General features: G+C 39.0%; 1 protein-coding gene across 1 annotated transcript in view; it reads right to left on the reverse strand.

The window, feature by feature from the left end:
* The window catches only part of LOC120936887 (titin-like), a 345,246-nt gene that overhangs the window by 198,828 nt on the left and 124,835 nt on the right, over positions 1-21,583 (reverse strand). The window contains exons 52-60 of the mRNA XM_040349653.1: positions 20,208-20,459; positions 18,896-19,147; positions 16,608-16,859; positions 15,297-15,548; positions 11,463-11,714; positions 10,405-10,656; positions 8,394-8,645; positions 6,383-6,634; positions 982-1,236 (exon numbers count right to left, since the gene is read on the reverse strand). Coding sequence (XP_040205587.1) covers positions 982-1,236; positions 6,383-6,634; positions 8,394-8,645; positions 10,405-10,656; positions 11,463-11,714; positions 15,297-15,548; positions 16,608-16,859; positions 18,896-19,147; positions 20,208-20,459 — 2,271 coding nt within the window. The remainder of the gene's footprint in view (positions 1-981; positions 1,237-6,382; positions 6,635-8,393; positions 8,646-10,404; positions 10,657-11,462; positions 11,715-15,296; positions 15,549-16,607; positions 16,860-18,895; positions 19,148-20,207; positions 20,460-21,583) is intronic.

Genomic DNA, 21,583 nt, shown 5'->3' on the forward strand with positions numbered 1-21,583 from the left:
TGAGGACGTATAACGACGGTGGGCGGTCGGCAAGTAGTTAAGCTAGTGCATTGTTGGTTCACTAACCTTTTCCTTCAATTTCCCTTCTAAATGTTTTATTTTCTTTGTTTGAATTTCTCACTTCCTGTTTGTCCTCAGTAAGCTTTCCACCATCATCCGAGCGGTGGAAAGTCATTTAGAACAGCTTACTGAGGAGGAACAGGAAGTGAGAAATTCAGACAAAGAAAACAAAGAAAAAAACATTTAGAAGGGAAATTTAAGGAAAAGGTAAGTGAACCAACAATGCACTAGCTTTAAGGAACCTATTTAGCAAATAAAAAACAAACCTTTACAACCCCTTTAAAGTGTGTGTGTACATACATAAAAAAAATTGTGTATCTGGATATTTATGAGAGGATAAGGTCCTTTAGGATAGAAGTGGCACTTTTAATGGATTATAAAATAAGTTAAGATTGTCTGAAAATTAAATAAGGCAATAAGTGAATATAAAACGAAAAATAAAAATGAAACATGTTGCAGCTTTCTAGTCCTTAGATGAGCTGGCTGCATTCGTTTTCATTGTTCAGGCTAAGAACCTTTTCAGCAAGTATAGTTAATACCTACAGATCTTGCTAGAAATGCAGTGTCCTTGTTACTTCCTGTTAGTTTATAAGAAATTATAAAAAACCCTATATTTCTTCTGCAATTTACTAGTCCCATTAATCCACCATGTATCGGAGTTAAAGTCCAGATACATGGAATGAGATACCGGCTGTATTACCAGGTGAAAATAAATTAATAAAGGCTAAAAAAAAAGTAAACGAATGCAGCCACCATCAAAGAACTGGTAAATTGCAATATATTACATTTTTATTATTTGGTTTAGATACGCTTTAACAGATTAGTGCATAAATGTCTCTTTTTAAATCTCATCAGAAGGTTAGCATATGTAAATGACTTTGCTCATTGGATTTCACATTGTCTTAATTAGAGATTACTCACTTGTGTACACTTGTATTTCATACTTTTCTCCAGGGATAACATCACCCTCAACTATAACATAGATGAGAACTGTGTAATAATTTCCAGCTATCAGGCCATCAAGATTAGCCAAAGTTACAGATACGTTTATACTTATTGTTGGCTCTCCTAGAATCTGCACAGAATAATAACTGACATTTCCATCTGGTATCTCCCATCTTAGAGATATAGAGGAGGTGTTGACATCGGGGACCAGATTCTTTATTACTCCAGGCTCTGAAAAATAAACATAAGTAACAACAGGATGAACATGTTTAATTCATTACTATCTTTCATATGAACCACATTAAATTCAATTTTTTACTTAAAAAAAGTGAAATGAGCGAGATATTTTATCTAAACGTAATGCTTTTTCTTGGATAGGGATGAGCCCGATGTTCAAGTCAAATGTAAAATCAACTCGAACATTGTGTGTTTGTGTGTTTGCTGAACACACAAACAATTAGGGGAATTGGCTGTTTGCCCGCCAACGATCGCCTTATAATGCACTGTGCGCTCACAGTGCATTTGTTGCTGATTGGCCAAAATATGCACCTGACCTGTATGCTTTGGCCAATCACAGCACAGTGTACTGTGGGAGCCATGATTGGCCAAAGGCAGGGTGGTTTTGGCCAATCATGGCTCAGGGGCTAAGTCCACACCCAATACTTATATAAGGTTGCATACACGGCAGCCTTGTGTAATGTGTGGAGACTGGAGATTAGGCAGGGTAGTTAGTGGATGGTGTGTTCAGTCAGTTTACTACAGTCAGTATAGTATAGTATTGTTAATAACACAGTGTAGTGGTGCTACTGAAGTGTTGGTGTGTACAGTACAACACTTTTGTGTCACCACTGAACCCCTTTTTTTTTCAATGATAATTTCTTCTTTTTTTTTTTCATTTCTTTTTTTGTAGCATCTGGTTCTGTTGCTGCATTATTAGTACTTCCCCTTCTGTGAAACTGGTGTTATTCCTTTTGTGTCAGCAGTGGTTTTCTTTTTTTTTTTTTGGGGCGTAGCAGCACTAAAAATGTTTGGGCATAATTGCTGTCCATCCTACAGCGTCGCAGGTTTTCCTCTTTCTGCGTCAGCAGTGGTTTCCTTTTTTAATTTTTTGGGCACAGTAACACAAAGAGTATTTAGGGCAAAATTGCTGTCCCACCTTCTCTGTCGCAGGTGTTCCTCTTTCTGCATCAGCAGTGGTTTCCTTTTTTCTTTTTGACTCAGCAACACAAAGAATATTTAGGCCATAATTGCTGTCCCCTGTTCTGCATCGCAGGTGTTCTAGGTCAGCAGTGGTTCCCTTTTTTTTGGTGTTTTGAATTTTTTTTCCCCCAGCAGCAGCAGCAAAGAAAAAAAACCTTCAGAATTGCTGTTCCTTCTTCTAAATCGCAGGTGGTCTTCGTTCTGCGACACCACTGTTTTTTATTTTTGGATTTCTTAATTTTAATCTATTTTTATCTTTTTTGCAGCAGCAGCAGTAAAAAAAATCTCCACAATTGCTGCACCCTTATTTTCTTTATTAAAATAAATTAATAAAAAGTTATGAAAATCCCCACAAAAAATAACAAACCATATTAAAATGGTTAAGGCCTCATGCACACTGGATGTTAAAATAACGTTATAAAAAGCCAGTAGCTTTGTATTGAGTTTTTCAAAGTTTTTTAGCTTTTTTTTAAATGTTTTCAATAGCGTTTTTAGCGTTTATTAGTGTTTTCCGATTTTTTGTTAAATAACGCTGGTGAGTGCCGTTTTTGAGCATTTATTGGCATTTATCGACGTTTATCAGCGTTAGAGAGTTTTTACAGCTGAAAAACGTCTCTCAGAACCCACTAGTTTTTTTTTGTTTTTTTATACTGCTTAAAATTGCCACTGCCCAAAACTGCTGATAACAGGCTATGTGTGCATGGACACATAGGATAACATAATTAAAAATGTTTTTATATAAAAAAAAAAGAATCTCCATCATGTCCTGAAAGGCCAACAAGGAGAGGCATATGCTCACAGGCCACTAAAAGAGGGCAAGCCTTTGTGTCCACAGTGAAAGTGGTGGTCCACAGTGAAAGTGGTGGTCGTGAGCATAGTGCATCCTCTGCAATCGGGCCACGATTGTCCTTTTTATCAGGTGGTGGCCCTGTTATTGAGCCACAACATGCAGAAGAGTTGGTGGAGTGGATAACTGAGCCATCCTCATCTTCCACATCCTCTGTCACCCATGCTCACACTAGTTTGCCTTCCACCGCAGTTGCCAAAGTGGCCTATTCCACAGGGTCGTTGTCCACAGCTACTCCTTTCATAGCCCCACCATCATGCACCACCATGCATGGAGGAGTGACCCGAATTATTCGATCAGTGTCAGTTACATGGTGCTGGAGGAAGCACAGCATTTTGAATGCTCCGATTTTGTTTCCCAGATTGAGTAAGGGAGTAACGTGAGCCTAGAGAGAGGGGGTGCCAATGATGGACAAGAAACTGGCAGTCATTTTGCCCCAGCTACACATACTGCCACGTTTGCATCAACAACGAGTAGGGAGGGGATGATGAGGTCACTGACTGAACTTGGGTGCCTGAGATAACAGAGGAGGAAGCACAACTCCATTGAGGCAGGATGTCCCTCATGGCACATGAGTTCGACTCGTACTTTGTTTCCTCATCTGCTCCACAGAGTGGAGACCGAGGGGATCCCGGTGATTCTAATCGCTCCAGATTGGCACCGGCGTCCTTGGTACGCCGACCTTGTGTGCCTGGTGGCGGATGCCAATGCAGGAGGACCTTCTGTATCAAGGTCCCATACTTCATCCTGCTTTACAATCGCTGGCTTTAACGGCATGGCTATTGAAAGTCAGGGACCAAGGTATTTCAGACTCGGTCATCTCAACCATGCTGAGGGCACGAAAGTCTTCCAGGAAGATCTACCATCGCACCTGGAAGGCCTATATCTCTATGTGCGAAGGGATGGGGTGGCGTCCATGGACGTATTTGGTTTCCAGGGTCCTGCTGTTTCTACAGCATAGAGTAGATCAGAAACTTGCCTTAAGCACCATTAGGGGCAGATTTCAGCTTTGGCTGTGTTCTTTCAACAGCCTTTGGCGGCCCATTCCCTGGTGGGTACCTTTGTGCAGGGGGTTCGTCATGTGCTTCCCCCTATTAGACCACCTTTTCCTCCATGGGATTTGAATCTGGTGCTCTCGGTTCTTCAGGAACCTCCCTTTGAAAACATCAGAGAGATTCCTCTCTTGACACTTTCTCAGAAGGTGGCCTTTTTAGTGGCCATTACATCTGTCAGACGTGTTTCTGAATTGGCGGCCTTGTCTTGCAAGTCACCATACTTGGTCCTCCATAAGGATAAAGTGGTGCTACGCCCGCAACCTTCCTTCCTTCCGAAGGTAGTTTTGGCCTTCCACATGAATGAGGACATTGTGCTTCCATCCTTGTGTCCTCGGCCGTCGCATCCCAAAGAGGCTGCGCTCCATACTTTAGACGTGACACGTGCCTTGCGGGTGTACCTGTCTGTTACGGCTCAGTTTCGGAAGTCTGACTCGCTATTTGGGTAGGTGTCTGGTCCACAAAATGACCTGGTGGTCTCGTCGGCCACTATTTCTCGGTGGATCAGGCAGACCGTCATACAGGCCTATGCTTTTAAGGGGCGGGTGCCACCTTTCCGGTCATGGCACATTCAACCAGGGCAATCATGCTTCCTGGTCTTTCCGACATCAAGCTTCTAACTCACAGGTGTGCAAAATGGCGACTTGGTCGTTAGTGCACACTTTCTCCAAATTTTCAATGTTGATGTGAGTGCATCTTCAGATGCTTCCTTCGGCCACAAGGTTTTGCAGGCGGCTGTTTAAAGTTGCAACTCCTTCATTGAGGAACTCTGCTTGTTTGGGGTGAAGTTAATTGTTGTTTTTTTTATACTGTTCCCACCCCTCGTTTTTTTTTACACTGCTTGAGGACGTCCCATATGTCAAGACTTGAGAAGGCTGTGTCCGTCCATGGACGAAAAGAGAAAATAGGATTTGTCGTACTCATCGTAAAATCCTTTTCTCGATTGTCCATGGATGGACACAGCACCCACCCCTCCTTTTTAGGTTTGTACTGCTTGTTACGAACTGAGCTGCTGTCTGCAGGGCAGAGGGCTATGTCTGAAGGGACCGCCCCATGGGCTGGGCTGTTCAACTCTGTTAAAGTAACATGTATTTAAATATTTTGAATGTTCTGCCTAGTCCTCTCCTATGAACAGGAACATAACCATATGTCAAGACTTGAGAAGGCTATGCCCGTCCGTGGACGAACGAGAAAAGAATTTTACGGTGAGTAAAAAAAATCCTATTTTTTTTTTGCATTATAGTATCAATATGAGATCTGAGGTCTTTTTGACCCCAGGTCTCATATTTAAGAGGACCTGTCATGCTTTTTTCTATTACAAGGGATGTTTACATTCCTTGTAATAGGAATAAAAGTGACCCATTTTTTTTAAAACAGTGTAAAAATAAATTCAATCAAGTAAAATAAATAAGAAAACCCCCCCAAAAAATGTACACGCCCTGTCCCGACGAGCTTGCGCGCAGAAGCGAACGCATAGGTGAGTAGCGCCCCGCATATGAAAACGGTGTTCAAACCACACAAGTGAAGTATAGCCGCAATCATTAGAGCAATAATTCTAGCCCTAGACCTCCTCTGTAACTCAAAAGATGCAACCTGTAGAATTTTTTAAACGTCGCCTATGGAGATTTTTAAGGGTAAAAGTTTGACGCCATTCCACGAGCGGGCACAAATTTGAAGCGTGACATGTTGGGTATTATTTTACTCTACGTAACATTATCTTAAACAATATAAAAAAAATTGGGCTAACTTTACTGTTGTCTTATTTTTTTATTCAAAAAAGTGTTTTTTTTTTCTAAAAAAAGTGTGCATGTAAGATCGCTGCGCAAATACGGTGTGACAAAAAGTATTGCAATGACCGCCATTTTATTCTCTAGGGTGTTAGAAAAAAAAACTATATATAATTTATGGGGGTTCTAAGTAAAAACAGGCAAGGTCCTTAAGTGGTTAAAATAACAGGACAGTACAAATAAACCCCAATTGGACCCTTTTTGGAAAGTGGACAGTCCAAGGAATTTAGTAAGAGGCATGGTGAGTTTTTTGAAGTTGTCATTTTTTGTCACAATTTTCGGGAAAATTAAGAAATTAAATACAATTTGTATGTTTTTTCCACAATATTTTTTTTTTACACACTGTCAATATTATCAACAAGAGTTATTATCAACACCAGGAAGATGTACTAATTTCTAAGATTTTAGGCCTTCTAGTCTATAAGAAGTTGAAGGCACAGTTCTACTACTAAGTTGCTATGTGTGTGGCCTGCATAACGTTTGATACTCACTTGTATAGTTAGCTATTGCTGAGCTGCTGCCTTGGATATTATCAACAAAGGTAGAGACAAGAAAGGTGTAATAATTTCCAGGTGTCAGGCCTTCAATAATGTCAGAAGTTGTAGTTACATTCTTAGTAAAAGCTGGCTCTCCCAGGATCTGAATGAAATAAAAACTGGCATTTCCAATTGGTTTGTCCCATCTCAGAGATATCGAAGTGGTGGTGATATTCTCTGTGTTCAGGTTCTTCACGATTTCAGGTACTACAAAGTAGACAGAAAATGTAATGATATTGCAGAAAACCCATTTCCAAGGATGTGACTGACTAAATTATATTTACCGCAACCATTAGGAGGAATGTATGCCATTTTACACATGGATACTAAGCACTGTAGGCATAAAAATTCATTTACATAACATTATTAAAACTCAAGGAATTGTTAATAAAATGAACAGTGGAATAGCATTGCCACCTTTAACTCCAAATGTATGAATTCAGCTTTGGATACTGATTTTCTGTTGTAGATATAATTACTACAGGTTGGGTAAAAACAGAGGGCCAGATCCACATAGAAATGGATAGGCGCAGCGTATCAGAGATACGCTACGCCGCCGTAACTTTTCCGGCTTTGGTTCGAATCCTGAAAGATTGCGCGCCGAAAGTTACGGCGTAGTGTATTTCTGGCGGCGGAATTCAAATCGGCGATTAGGGGGCGTGATTTATTTAAATGAAGCACGTCCCCGCGCCGATTGAACTGCGCATGCTCCATTTCGAAATTTCACACCGTGCTTTGCGCAAAATGACATCGCAACGATGTCATTTTTGAAATTAGACGTGAGTTACGTCCATCCCTATTCACGGACGACTTACGCAAAAGAAAAAATTAAAATTTCGACGCGGGAACGACGGCCATACTTAACATGGCAAGTCTATGTATACGCCGCAAAATACCAGCTTTAACTATACGCCGGAAAATGCCGACTACAGACGACGTTAGAAAATGCGACGGCCGCGCGTACGCTCGTGGATCGTTGTAAATCGCAAATTTGCATACCTGACGCGGAAAACGACGCGAACTCCACCCAGCGGGCGCCGAAGTATTGCACCTACGATCCGAAGGCGTACGAAGCCGTACGCCTGTCGGATCCAACCCCGAAGCTGTCGTATCTTGGTTTAAGGATTCAAACTAAAGATACGACGCGGGAAATTTGAAAGTACGCCGGCGTATCAGTAGATACGCCAGCGTACTCTCACTGTGGATCTGGCCCAGAAACTACTTTTTTTTTTTTTGCTACAGTATGGAGCAAAGTTAGACATGAATCTAGTAACAAAATGTTTTCAGTGTTTCTGTATGGTTCGTAATAATATCTCTGCTTCATCAAGCCACTTACAGTGATATTACCACTTAATCTCCAAAAGGTTTTACCCCCTTTATGACCAGGACATTTTTTTTTGCCATTTAGTACTGTGCTACTTTAACTGACAATTGCTTGGTTATGCAACACTGTACCCAAATAGAATTTATATAATTTTTTTTCAAACAAATAGTTTTCTTTTGATGGTATTTAATCACCACTGGGTCTTTTTTTTTTTACCATATAATAAAAAAAGAAAATTGAAAAATATACACGTTTTCAGAGTTTACAAACTTTTACAAACAAATAATCTTCATAAATTTAGGCCAAAATGTAATCTGCTACATTTCTTTGGTAAAAAAAAAATAACTCGAATGAGTGTATATTATTTAGACTGTGTGAAAGTTATAGAGTCTACAAACATTTGTGTATATAGGTTCGAAAATTTATAAATCCTGATGTAATAAATGCCTCTCTCATTTCTTGAGGCTTTAAAATAAAAGGACAGTACAAATAACCCACAGTTGGCCCCTTTTTGGAAAGTGGACAGTCCAAGGAATTTAGTAAGAGGCAAGATTTTATGCCTTCTAGTCTATAAGAAGTTGAAGGCACAGTTCTACACAAAGTTGCTATGTGTGTGTGGCCTGCATAAATCTTGATACTCACTTGTATAGTTAGCTATTGCTGAGCTGTTGCCTTGGATATTATCAACAAAGGTAGAGACAAGAAAGGTGTAATAATTTCCAGGTGTCAGGCCTTCAATAATGTCAGAAGTTGTAGTTACATTCTTATTGAAAGCTGGATCTCCCAGGATCTGAATGAAATAAAAGCTGGCATTTCCATTTGGTTTGTCCCATCTCAGAGATATAGAAGTGGTGGTGATATTCTCTGTGTTCAGGTTCTTCACGATTTCAGGTACTACAAAGTAGACAGAAAATGTAATGATATTGCAGAAAACCCATTTCCAAGGATGTGACTGACTAAATTATATTTACCGCAACCATTAGGAGGAATGTATGCCATTTTACACATGGATACTAAGCACTGTAGGCATAAAAATTCATTTACATAACATTATTAAAACTCAAGGAATTGTTAATAAAATGAACAGTGGAATAGCATTGCCACCTTTAACTCCAAATGTATGAATTCAGCTTTGGATACTGATTTTCTGTTGTAGATATAATTACTACAGGTTGGGTAAAAACAGAGGGCCAGATCCACATAGAAATGGATAGGCGCAGCGTATCAGAGATACGCTACGCCGCCGTAACTTTTCCGGCTTTGGTTCGAATCCTGAAAGATTGCGCGCCGAAAGTTACGGCGTAGTGTATTTCTGGCGGCGGAATTCAAATCGGCGATTAGGGGGCGTGATTTATTTAAATGAAGCACGTCCCCGCGCCGATTGAACTGCGCATGCTCCATTTCGAAATTTCACACCGTGCTTTGCGCAAAATGACATCGCAACTATGTCATTTTTGAAATTAGACGTGAGTTACGTCCATCCCTATTCACGGACGACTTACGCAAAAGAAAAAATTAAAATTTCGACGCGGGAACGACGGCCATACTTAACATGGCAAGTCTATGTATACGCCGCAAAATACCAGCTTTAACTATACGCCGGAAAATGCCGACTACAGACGACGTTAGAAAATGCGACGGCCGCGCGTACGCTCGTGGATCGTTGTAAATCGCAAATTTGCATACCTGACGCGGAAAACGACGCGAACTCCACCCAGCGGGCGCCAAAGTATTGCACCTACGATCCGAAGGCGTACGAAGCCGTACGCCTGTCGGATCCAACCCCGAAGCTGTCGTATCTTGGTTTAAGGATTCAAACTAAAGATACGACGCGGGAAATTTGAAAGTACGCCGGCGTATCAGTAGATACGCCAGCGTACTCTCACTGTGGATCTGGCCCAGAAACTACTTTTTTTTTTTTTGCTACAGTATGGAGCAAAGTTAGACATGAATCTAGTAACAAAATGTTTTCAGTGTTTCTGTATGGTTCGTAATAATATCTCTGCTTCATCAAGCCACTTACAGTGATATTACCACTTAATCTCCAAAAGGTTTTACCCCCTTTATGACCAGGACATTTTTTTTTGCCATTTAGTACTGTGCTACTTTAACTGACAATTGCTTGGTTATGCAACACTGTACCCAAATAGAATTTATATAATTTTTTTTCGAACAAATAGTTTTCTTTTGATGGTATTTAATCACCACTGGGTCTTTTTTTTTTTACCATATAATAAAAAAAGAAAATTGAAAAATATACACGTTTTCAGAGTTTACAAACTTTTACAAACAAATAATCTTCATAAATTTAGGCCAAAATGTAATCTGCTACATTTCTTTGGTAAAAAAAAAATAACTCGAATGAGTGTATATTATTTAGACTGTGTGAAAGTTATAGAGTCTACAAACATTTGTGTATATAGGTTCGAAAATTTATAAATCCTGATGTAATAAATGCCTCTCTCATTTCTTGAGGCTTTAAAATAACAGGACAGTACAAATAACCCACAGTTGGCCCCTTTTTGGAAAGTGGACAGTCCAAGGAATTTAGTAAGAGGCAAGATTTTATGCCTTCTAGTCTATAAGAAGTTGAAGGCACAGTTCTACACAAAGTTGCTATGTGTGTGTGGCCTGCATAAATCTTGATACTCACTTGTATAGTTAGCTATTGCTGAGCTGTTGCCTTGGATATTATCAACAAAGGTAGAGACAAGAAAGGTGTAATAATTTCCAGGTGTCAGGCCTTCAATAATGTCAGAAGTTGTAGTTACATTCTTATTGAAAGCTGGATCTCCCAGGATCTGAATGAAATAAAGACTGGCATTTCCATTTGGTTTGTCCCATCTCAGAGATATAGAAGTGGTGGTGATATTCTCTGTGTTCAGGTTCTTCACGATTTCAGGTACTACAAAGTAGACAGAACATTTTATGATATTGCATAAAACCTATTTCCAAGGATGTGACTGACTAAATTATATTTACCACAACCATTATGAGGAATGTATGCCATTTTACACATGTATACTAAGCACTGTAGGCACAAAAATTCATTAACATAACATTATTAAAACTCAAGGAATTGTTCATAAAATGAACAGTGGAATAGCATTGTCACCTTTAACTCCAAATGTATGAATTCAGCTTTGGACACTTTTGACACATTTTTGGGACCATTGTCATTTTCACAGCAAAAAATATGCATTTAAATTGCATTGTTTATTGTGAAAATGACAGTTGCAGTTTGGGAGTTAACCACAGGGGGCGCTGAAGGAGTTTCGTTTCACCTAGTGTGGGTTTACAACTGTAGGGGGATGTGGCTGTAGGTCTGACATCATCGATCGTGTCTCCCTATAAAAGGGATCACACGATCGATGCAGCCGCCACGGCTCTCCCCATTCTTCAGCTCCGGGGACCGATCGCCGCACTCCAGCACGCCCGCGACGCACGGCTGGGTACTAGTACAGGACGTACCTGTACGTACATGTGCCCAGCCGTGCCATTATGCCGACGTATATGTGCAGGAGGCGGTCCTTAAGTGGTTAATATAACAGGACAGTACAAATAACCCCCAAATGGCCCCTTTTAGAAAGTGGACAGTCCAAGGAATTTAGTAAGAGGCAAGATTTTAGGCCTTCTACTTCATAAGAAGTTGAAGGCACAGTTCTACTAAAAGTTGATATGTGTGTGGCCTGCATAAAGCTTGATACTCACTTGTATAGTTAGCTATTGCTGAGCTGTTGCCTTGGATATTATCAACAAAGGTAGAGACAAGAAAGGTGTAATAATTTCCAGGTGTCAGGCCTTCAATAATCTCAGAAGTTGTAGTTACATTCTTATTGAAAGTTGGCTCTCCCAGGACCTGAATGAAATAAAAGCTGGCATTTCCATTTGGTTTGTCCCATCTCAGAGATATAGAAGTGGTGGTGATATTCTCTGTGTTCAGGTTCTTCACGATTTCAGGTACTACAAAGTAGTGTTAACAATTAATTCTATATTTAAGATTTAATATCTCACATATATGATATATGGTTAAAATAAGTGTTCTTCTGGTCAATAAGAGTTCTATTGACCAGAGCGAAAGCTTTAACGTAACACACATTTATTAGAGAAAAAGATATCAGTCTATCTAATATACTGCATACATTTACAGTCTTTAAAGTAAGGGAGTAAAAGTTAGTTTCAAATACAAGATAAGTACATCACACTAAAACTATTGAGGAAACAAATTATGACAACGTATATGGTAAGTGCGTGGGAGAAGATAGATTCTGATAATTTACCTTGCTACTGATGTCCCGGGCCCGGGAGATCTCATCACCTCTCTCTCCTAACTATTGATTGAGACTCCTTGATTTTATAGCCCAGATGTCACCTCTGATTGGCTAAAGTTGGCTTTTCCAAATATGGGCAACTTCCTTCTATCTGACAATTAAGCTTTGGAGCTAAAATTAATTACATCTTAGCTCGTTAACTTCATGTCTATTCATGGAAGAATACAGCCAATCTAGTCGGTGCCGTATCGTCTACCGATTCCAGCTGTAAAGTTCGTCCTAGATTGTCTGTATACCAAAAGGTGTAAGAGACTGAGCATCTCTGTGATACCTTTTCACAAAGCAATCATGCATATCAAACGGAGAGTGCTAATTAGATATATTCAAGCTAGACTGTCAGTTAAGATTTATCAGAAATCATTTCCCACATACGACCCATCTACCCTTATCGTAGAATATATATATATGTACAATTATGGCGATTAGACCTAACCTTTCTCATAAGGCAACAGTAGACAGAAAAGTTTATGATATTGCAGAAAACCCATTTCCAAGGATGTGACTGACTAAATTATATTTGCCACAACCATTAGAAGGAATGTATGCCATTTTACACATGTATACTAAGCACTGTAGGCACAAAAAATAATTTACATAACATTATTTAAACTCAAGGAATTGTTCATAAAATGAACAGTGGAATAGCATTGTCACCTTTAACTCCAAATGTATGAATTCAGCTATGGACACTGATTTTCTGTTTTAGATATAATTACTAAAGGTTGGGTAAAAACAGAAACTACATTTTTTTTGCTACAGTATGAAGCAAATTTAGACATGAGTCTAGTAACAAAATGTTTTCAGTGTTGTTGTATGGTTCGTATTAATATCTCAACTTCATCAAGCCACTTACAGTGATATTACCACTTGATCTCCAAAAGGTTTTACCACCTTTATGACCAGGACATGTTTTTTTGCCATTTAGTAGTGCGCTACTTTAACCGGCAATTGCTTGGTTATGCAACACTGTACCCAAATAGAATTTATATATTTTTTTTTCACACAAATAGTTTTCTTTTGATGGTGTTTAATCACCACTGGGTCTTTTTTTTTTTACCATATAATAAAAATAGAATATTTGTAAAATATACACGTTTCAGAGTTTCTGTTATAAACTTTTACATTATTAAAACTCAAGGAATTGTTCATAAAAGGAACAGTGGAATAGCATTGCCACCTTTAACTCCAAATGTATGAATTCAGCTTTGGAACTGATTTTCTGTTGTAGATATAATTACTAATGGTTGGGTAAAAACAGAAACTACATTTTTTTTGCTACAGTATGGAGCAAAGTTAGACATGAGTCTAGTAACAATGGGCCAGATTCACAAAAGGGATACGACGGCGTAGAATCAGTTACGCATAGATATCCCTAAGATCCGACAGGTGTAATAGTTTTACACTGTCGGATCTTGGATGCAGTACCGCGGCCGTCGCTGGGGGGAGTTTGCGTCGTAAACCAGCGTCGGGTATGCAAATTAGCAGTTACGGCGATCCACGAAACTTTTTCCCGTCGTTACATCGCCGCAAGTGTTAGTTTGCCGTCGCAAAGATAGGGCACCTTTTACAAAGTGTAAAATTAGTACACCATGTAAAAGTATACTCATCTTTCCCGCGTCGCTTTTGAATTTTTTTTGAAAATTTTTTTTTTCCCGGCGCAAGTCTTTTTTTCACGTCGCGATTCACAAAACGTCGGCGCAACGTAATTGCGCGCAAAGCACGTCAGGAAATTTGCGTCGGGAGCATGCGCAGTACGTCCGGCACGGGCGCGCGCCTAATTTAAATGGTACCCGCCCCATTTGAATTGGCCCGCCTTGCGCCGGACGGATTTAGGATACAACGCCGCAAATTTCCAGGTAAGTGCTTTGTGGATCGGGCACTTAGCCAGAAAATTTGCGGCGGTGTAACCTAAATCGGTTACGTTACGCTGCGCCCGTAGATACGTTACACCGCCGCAAGTTTTCATCGCAAGTGCCTGATTCACCAAGCACTTGCATGAAAACTTACGCCGGCGGCCTCCGGCGTAAGCCCGCGTAATTCAAAGGGGTGGGTGCCATTTTAAATTAGGTGCGCTCCCGCGCCGGACCTACGGCGCATGCTCCGTTTTGAAGTTCCCGCCGTGCTTTGCGCGAAGTGACGTAATTTTTTCGAACGGCGACGTGCGTAGCGTACTTTCGTATTCCCGGACGTCTTACGCAAGAAAAAAACATTTTAAATTTTGACGCGGGAACGACGGCCATACTTTACACAGCACATACATGGGCTGTGTAAAGTTAGGGCAGGTAAAACGACGACTAAAATTGCGACGGGAAACTAGACTAGCGACGACGTACCGAACGCGTAAAACCGTCGTGGATCACCGAAAAACCTCATTTGCATACCCGACGCTGGAATATGACGCGAACTCCACCCAGCGGCGGCCGCGGTATTGCATCCTAAGATCGGACAGTGTAAAACAATTACACCTGTCGGATCTAAGGGCTAACTATGCGTAACTGATTCTATGAATCAGTCGCATAGATACTCTGAGAGATACGACGGAAGTATCTGAGATACTCCATCGTATCTCCGCTGTGAATCTGGCCCAAAATGTTTTCAGTGTTTTTGTATGGTTCGTATTAATATATCTACTTCATCAAGCCACTTAGACTGATATTACCACTTGATCTCCAAAAGGTTTTACCCCCTTTATGACCAGGACATTTTTTTTGCCATTTAGTAGTGCGCTACTTTAACCGGCAATTGCTTGGTTATGCAACACTGTACCCAAATAGAATTTATATAATTTTTTTCACACAAATAGTTTTCTTTTGATGATGTTTAATCACCACTGGGTCTTTTTTTTTTACCATATAATAAAAAAAGAAAATTTGTAAAATATACACGTTTTCAGAGTTTCTGTTATAAACTTTTACAAACAAATAATCTTCATAAATTCAGGCCAAAATGTAATCTGCTACATTTCTTTGGTAAAAAAAAAAAAACTCAAATCAGTGCATAATATTTAGATGTAACAAATGCCTCTCTCATTTCTTAAGGGTTTAAAATAACAGGACAGTACAAATACTCCACAAATGGCCCCTTTTTGGAAAGTGGGCAGTCCAAGGAATTTAGTAAGAGGCAAGATTTTAGGCCTTCTAGTCTAAAGGAAGTTGTAGGGACAGTTCTACTAAAAGTTGCTATGTGTGTGGCCTGCATAAATCTTGATACTCACTTGTATAGTTAGCTATTGCTGAGCTGTTGCCTTGAATATTATCAACAAAGGTAGAGACAAGAAAGGTGTAATAATTTCCAGGTGTCAGGCCTTCAATAATGTCAGAAGTTGTAGTTACATTCTTATTGAAAGCTGGATCTCCCAGGACCTGGATGAAATAAAAGCTGGCATTTCCAATTGGTTCGTCCCATCTCAGAGATATAGAAGTGGTGGTGATATTCTCTGTGTTCAGGTTCTTCACCATTTCAGGTACTACAAGGTAGAAAGAAAAGTGAATGATATTGCAGAAAAAAACATTTTCAAGGATGTGACTTACTAAATTATATTTACCACAACCATTAGGAATGTATGTAATTTTACACATGGATACTAAGCACTGTAGGCACAAAACTGTATTTAGATACCATTATTAGAACTCAAGGATTTTTTCATAAAATGAATGTTGGAATAGCATTGTCACCTTTAGCTCCAAATCGATGAATTTAGTTCATTCAGCTTTGGACCCTGGTTTTCTGTTGTAGATATAATTACTACAGGTTGGGTAAAAATACAAACTACAATTTTTTTGTGACGGAGCCAATTTAGACATGAATCTAGTAACAATATGTTTGCAGTGTTCTACTCTGATTCGTATTAATATCTCTGCTTCATCAACCCGCTTAAAGTGATATTACCATTGATCTCCAGAAGGTTTTACCCGCTTTATGACCACTGCATTTTTTGCCATTCAGCACTGTGCTACTTTAACTGGCAATTTCTTGCTTATGCAACACTGTACCCAAATTACATTTTTATATATTTTTTTTCACACAAATAGAATTATCTTTTGATGATATTTAATCATCACTGGGTCTTTCAGTGGAATAGCATTGCCACCTTTTTTTACCATGTAATAAAAAAAGAAAATTAGAAAATATACTCAGAGTTTCTGTTATAAACTTTTACAAACAAATAATCTTCAAAAAAATAAAGGCCAAAATGTAATTTGCTACATTTCTTTGGTAAAAAAAAAAAAACTCAAATCAGTGTATATTATTTAGTCTGTGTGAAAGTTATAGAGTCTACAAACATTTGTGTATATAGATTCGAAAATGTATAAATCCTGATGTAATAAATGCCTCTCTCATTTCTTGAGGCTTTAAAATAACAGGACAGTACAAATACCCCACAATTGGCCCCTTTTTGGAAAGTGGACAGTCCAAGGAATTTAGTAAGAGGCAAGATTTTAGGCCTTCTAGTCTATAAGACGTTGAAGGCACAGTTCTACTATAAGTTGCTATGTGTGTGGCCTGCATAAAGCTTGATACTCACTTGTATAGTTAGCTATTGCTGAGCTGTTTCCTTGAATATTATCAACAAAGGTAGAGACAAGAAAGGTGTAATAATTTCCAGGTGTCAGGCCTTCAATAATCTCAGAAGTTGTAGTTACATTCTTATTGAAAGCTGGATCTCCCAGGACCTGGATGAAATAAAAGCTGGTATTTCCATTTGGTTTGTCCCATCTCAGAGATATAGAAGTGGTGTTGATATTCTCTGTGTTCAGGTTCTTCACAACCTCAGGTACTACAAAGTAGACAGAACATTTTATGATATTGCAGAAAACCCATTTCCAAGGATGTGACTGACTAAATTATAATTTACCACAACCATTAGAAGGAATGTATGCCATGTTACACATGTATACTAAGCACTGTAGGCACAACAATTCATTTACATAACATTATTAAAACTCAAGGAATTGTTCATAAAATGAACAGTGGAATAGCATTGCCACCTTTAACTCCAAATTTATGAATTCAGCTTTGGACCCTGATTTTCTGTTGTAGATATAATTACTACAGGTTGGGTAAAAACAGAAACTACAATATTTTTGTTACGGTATGGAGCAAAGTTAGACATGAATCTTTTAACAAAATGTTTTCAGTGTATTCGAATGGTTCATATTAATATCTCTGCTTCATCTAGCTGCTGACAGTGGTATTACCAATTGATCTCCAAAAGGTTTTACCCCCTTTATGACCAGGGCATTTTTGTTGCCATTTAATACTGCGCTACTTTAACTGGCAATTGCTCGGTTATGCATAAGTAGAAAGAAAATGTTATGATATTGCAGAAAACCCATTTCCAAGGATGTGACTGACTAAATTATATTTACCACAACCATTAGGAAGAATGTATGTGATTTTACACATGGATACTAAGCACTGTAGGCACAAAACTGTATTTAGATAACATTATTAGAACTCAAGGATTTTTTCATAAAATTAATGTTGGAATAGCATTGTCACCTTTAGCTCCAAATCGATGAATTTAGTTCATTCAGCTTTGGACCCAGATTTTCTGTTGTAGATATAGGGCCAGATCCACGAAAGAATTATGCCGGCGTATCTCTTGATACGCCGCCTAATTTCAAATTTTGCCCGACGTATCTTTGTTTTGTATCTACAAAACAAGATACGACTGCATCTCGGATCGATCCGACAGGCGTATGTCTTGGTACGCCGTCGGATCTTAGGTGCAATTTTTCGGCGGCCGCTAAGTGGCGTTTCCGTCTAATTCCGCGTCGAGTATGCAAATTAGCTTGTTACCGCGATCCACGAACGTACGTCCGGCCGGCGCATTTTTTTACGTCCTTTGCGTTCGGCTTTTTCCGGCGTATAGTTACCCCTGCTAATATGAGGCGTACTCAATGTTAAGTATGGCCGTCGTTCCCGCCTCGCATTTTGAATTTTTTACGTCATTTGCGTAAGTCGTTCACGAATAGGGATTTGCGTAGAATGACGTCACTGTCTTAAACATTGGCTTGTTCCGGTTTCATTTCAAGCATGCGCACTGGGATATCCCCACGGAGGGCGCATGCGCTGTTAAAAAAAACGTTGTTTACGTCGGGTCACAACGTATTTACATAAAACATGCCCCCATTACATCCATTTGAATTCCGCGCCCTTACACCGCCAAAGATACACTACGCCCCCGTAACTTACGGCGCAAATTCTTTGAGGATTCGGAAAAAAAAAGTAAGTTACGGCGGCGTAGTGTATCTTAGATGCGCTACGCCCGGCGGTAATATGCGCCGCTGTACGTGGATCTGCCCCATAATTTTTTGTTACGGAGCAAATTTAGACATGAATCTAGTAACAATGGGCCAGATTCACAAAAGAGATATGACGGTGTATCTCCTGATACGCCGTCGTATCAGGAGAGGCGATCAAATACCACCAAAAGAAAGCTCTATTTGTGGGGAAAAAAAGGACGTCAATTTTGTTTGGGAGCCACGTCGCACGACCGCGCAATTGTCAGTTAAAGTGACGCAGTGCCACAAGCTGAAATTTCACCTGGTCAGGAAGGGGTATATGTGCCCAGTAAGGAAGTGGTTAAAATTGAAAAATCCTGATATAATAAATGCCTCTCTCATTTCTTGAGGCTTTAAAATAACAGGACAGTACAAATACCCCACAATTTGCCACTTTTCGGAAAGTGGACAGTCCAAGGAATTTAGTAAGAGGCAAGATTTTAGGCCTTCTAGTCCATAAGAAGTTAAAGGCACAGTTCTACTAAAAGTTGCTATGTGTGTGGCCTGCATAAAGCTTGATACTCACTTGTATAGTTAGCTATTACTGAGCTGTTTCCTTGGATGTTATCAACAAAGGTAGAGACAAGGAAGGTGTAATAATTTCCAGGTGTCAGGCCTTCAATAATGTCAGAAGTTGTAGTTACATTCTTATTGAAAGCTGGATCTCCCAGGACCTGGATGAAATAAAAGCTGGCATTTCCAATTGGTTCGTCCCATCTCAGAGATATAGAAGTGGTGGTGATATTCTCTGTGTTCAGGTTCTTCACGATTTCAGGTACTACAAGGTAGAAAGAAAAGTGAATGATATTGCAGAAAAAAACATTTTCAAGGATGTGACTTACTAAATTATATTTACCACAACCATTAGGAATGTATGTAATTTTACACATGGATACTAAGCACTGTAGGCACAAAACTGTATTTAGATACCATTATTAGAACTCAAGGATTTTTTCATAAAATGAATGTTGGAATAGCATTGTCACCTTTAGCTCCAAATCGATGAATTTAGTTCATTCAGCTTTGGACCCTGATTTTCTGTTGTAGATATAATTACTACAGGTTGGGTAAAAATACAAACTACAATTTTTTTGTGACGGAGCAAATTTAGACATGAATCTAGTAACAATATGTTTGCAGTGTTCTACTCTGATTCGTATAAATATCTCTGTTTCATCAACCCGCTTAAAGTGATATTACCATTGATCTCCAGAAGGTTTTACCCGCTTTATGACCACTGCATTTTTTGCCATTCAGCACTGTGCTACTTTAACTGGCAATTTCTTGCTTATGCAACACTGTACCCAAATTACATTTTTATATATTTTTTTCACACAAATAGAATTATCTTTTGATGATATTTAATCATCACTGGGTCTTTCAGTGGAATAGCATTGCCACCTTTTTTTTACCATATAATAAAAAAAGAAAATTAGAAAATATACTCAGAGTTTCTGTTATAAACTTTTACAAACAAATAATCTTCAAAAAAATAAAGGCCAAAATGTAATTTGCTAAATTTCTTTGGTAAAAAAAAAAAAAACTCAAATCAGTGTATATTATTTAGTCTGTGTGAAAGTTATAGAGTCTACAAACATTTGTGTATATAGATTCGAAAATGTATAAATCCTGATGTAATAAATGCCTCTCTCATTTCTTGAGGCTTTAAAATAACAGGACAGTACAAATACCCCACAATTGGCCCCTTTTTGGAAAGTGGACAGTCCAAGGAATTTAGTAAGAGGCAAGATTTTAGGCCTTCTAGTCTATAAGACGTTGAAGGCACAGTTCTACTATAAGTTGCTATGTGTGTGGCCTGCATAAATCTTGATACTCACTTGTATAGTTAGCTATTGCTGAGCTGTTGCCTTGAATATTATCAACAAAGGTAGAGACAAGAAAGGTGTAATAATTTCCAGGTGTCAGGCCTTCAATCATCTCAGAAGTTGTAGTTACATTCTTATTGAAAGCTGGATCTCCCAGGACCTGGATGAAATAAAAGCTGGCATTTCCAATTGGTTTGTCCCATCTCAGAGATATAGAAGTGGTGTTGATATTCTCTGTGTTCAGGTTCTTCACAACCTCAGGTACTACAAAGTAGACAGAACATTTTATGATATTGCAGAAAACCCATTTCCAAGGATGTGACTGACTAAATTATAATTTACCACAACCATTAGAAGGAATGTATGCCATGTTACACATGTATACTAAGCACTGTAGGCACAACAATTCATTTACATAACATTATTAAAACTCAAGGAATTGTTCATAAAATGAACAGTGGAATAGCATTGCCACCTTTAACTCCAAATGTATGAATTCAGCTTTGGACCCTGATTTTCTGTTGTAGATATAATTACTACAGGTTGGGTAAAAACAGAAACTACAATATTTTTGTTACGGTATGGAGCAAAGTTAGACATGAATCTTTTAACAAAATGTTTTCAGTGTATTTGAATGGTTCATATTAATATCTCTGCTTCATCTAGCTGCTGACAGTGGTATTACCAATTGATCTCCAAAAGGTTTTACCCCCTTTATGACCAGGGCATTTTTGTTGCCATTTAATACTGCGCTACTTTAACTGGCAATTGCTCGGTTATGCATAAGTAGAAAGAAAATGTTATGATATTGCAGAAAACCCATTTCCAAGGATGTGACTGACTAAATTATATTTACCACAACCATTAGGAAGAATGTATGTGATTTTACACATGGATACTAAGCACTGTAGGCACAAAACTGTATTTAGATAACATTATTAGAACTCAAGGATTTTTTCATAAAATTAATGTTGGAATAGCATTGTCACCTTTAGCTCCAAATCGATGAATTTAGTTCATTCAGCTTTGGACCCTGATTTTCTGTTGTAGATATAGGGCCAGATCCACGAAAGAATTATGCCGGCGTATCTCTTGATACGCCGCCTAATTTCAAATTTTGCCCGACGTATCTTTGTTTTGTATCTACAAAACAAGATACGACTGCATCTCGGATCGATCCGACAGGCGTATGTCTTAGTACGCCGTCGGATCTTAGGTGCAATTTTTCGGCGGCCGCTAAGTGGCGTTTCCGTCTAATTCCGCGCCGAGTATGCAAATTAGCTTGTTACCGCGATCCACGAACGTACGTCCGGCCGGCGCATTTTTTTACGTCCTTTGCGTTCGGCTTTTTCCGGCGTATAGTTACCCCTGCTAATATGAGGCGTACT

This window comes from Rana temporaria, chromosome 4 (genome assembly GCF_905171775.1).
Source record: "Rana temporaria chromosome 4, aRanTem1.1, whole genome shotgun sequence".
Lineage (NCBI taxonomy): Eukaryota > Metazoa > Chordata > Amphibia > Anura > Ranidae > Rana > Rana temporaria.